Raw genomic sequence first — 1694 nt, forward strand, 5'->3', positions numbered from 1 at the left:
ATACACAAATATGTCGAAAAATTAGAATAAATACTAATTATAGGCGCATTAGTTTTTTATAAATTGTTAATTTATTTTATTTTAACCATTTGAAATTAATTATTTTGACAAAATACAACATCTAAAGCTTATTTGCATAAGCGTGATTTCAGTATGATGTACTGGGCGAAAATGCAATCAAACAGAGGCATACTTGGTATCAATGAGATGCTCAATAAATAATTAAGATCATGAACAGCATAGAATTCAATGATATGATTGTTTTTCGAACTTATCAAACGTATTTCGAAAACATTTTATTCAAATGAACGATACGTTTCGATTCTGTTTGAAACTGAACTTTTCTATTAGAAGATCAAGATCAATCGAAAAGTCCGTTCAGTTGTTCTTCTGTCATGGTAGTCCGGAAATAGCTTTTTAGATATTTCACTGCAGTAAAGCTTCGTTCTGCGCTGGCTCAGTCGGTACCATTATATGCTTTGTGTGATGTTATACCTTTATTTATTTGCAGGCGAGCAGTCACTTTTAATTTTTTACCATGAATGTTATGCATTAGAATAAATTTCCTAAATTTCAAAATGATTTAAATACAAGTAAAATAATGTTTTCTACTTACATATTGTCTTTCTTCCTCTGTCAGACTTATGTACGCATTTCTAACACTTCCTTCTCCTAAAAAGTAATTACGAATTAGAAATTTAGAAACAAATCGAATGAATTTTAATATTATTACCATGCACTGTTATTCGGATTCAATTACTTTCCATAGCATGGCTATTGCGCATTTGTTTACCTGATAATATTCATGCAAATGACATAACAGATAACCGCAAAAGTTAGCAAAGTGAACACTTACGACGCTTGCGGTTTGATTTGCAGGAAATAATGTTTATTTAACAGCAATAATTTCAGAAATTCAATTCAATTCAATTCAACTGATCGTAGAAAAAGATACATTAGTGAAAATTTAACAGATGCGATGTCAAAATGTTTCATGTGCAGGAATTGGCAGTATCTGCTTCCTATAAAGATAGTTACTGATGGCCGACTTCCCTATGTATTAAGATATGCAGAACCTCAACTTCAGAGCCCATTTACCAAGTCTATAGCCCACGAAATTTTTAAATTTTCGAGAAAAAAGTTTTTCTTCAGTATTTAAAGATTTGATTTATATCGATCAGAAATTATTAGCGAACTACTATGAACTTATCCGCACTGACTTTGATTGCGTATTTTTTGAGATGTACCAAAATAGTAAAACTGAAAATTGGACGTGAACGACGTTGAAATAGAAAGGAATGAAAAATAAAAGTGCAATATGTGTGCATATAAAATCGTATGATTAATTTTCACGACGGAAGTATCAATGTTTACAGCAATAAAAGATGCTTATTTTAATAGGTCTGTCCCTTCTGTAAATCGAATCTAATCCCTTCTGTAAATGTCAAATGCCTAAACCATTAAGTGTTATTCAAAATTTACATATTTAATTGGAACAGTATTGATTGAATTTATCAGCAAATTATTTTACAATGCGGCGCGCGTTTTTAGAAGCATCCTGTCTATTCCTGTTAAGAATTATCCTGTCTATTAGTGATGTTCCTTTTATTTTTTATATCTTCTCTATGTCATACTAATGGCGGTTTTCAACGTGTTTACCTACTGGAATATATTAAGTCACGAATCTCGTTCAT

The 1694-nt window shown here is 30.9% G+C and overlaps 1 protein-coding gene across 1 annotated transcript; it reads right to left on the minus strand.

The window, feature by feature from the left end:
* Positions 1-583: 583 nt before the first annotated feature.
* On the minus strand, positions 584-1694 carry Tsp_12410 (hypothetical protein). The gene is made up of 2 exons (XM_003370109.1): positions 1664-1694; positions 584-672 (listed from the first exon to the last, which is right to left on the minus strand). Exons 1-2 carry the CDS (start codon positions 1692-1694, stop codon positions 584-586), a joined length of 120 nt encoding a protein of 39 aa, XP_003370157.1.

Source organism: Trichinella spiralis, assembly GCF_000181795.1.
Source record: "Trichinella spiralis strain ISS 195 chromosome Unknown Scfld1154, whole genome shotgun sequence".
In the NCBI taxonomy this organism is placed as follows: domain Eukaryota; kingdom Metazoa; phylum Nematoda; class Enoplea; order Trichinellida; family Trichinellidae; genus Trichinella; species Trichinella spiralis.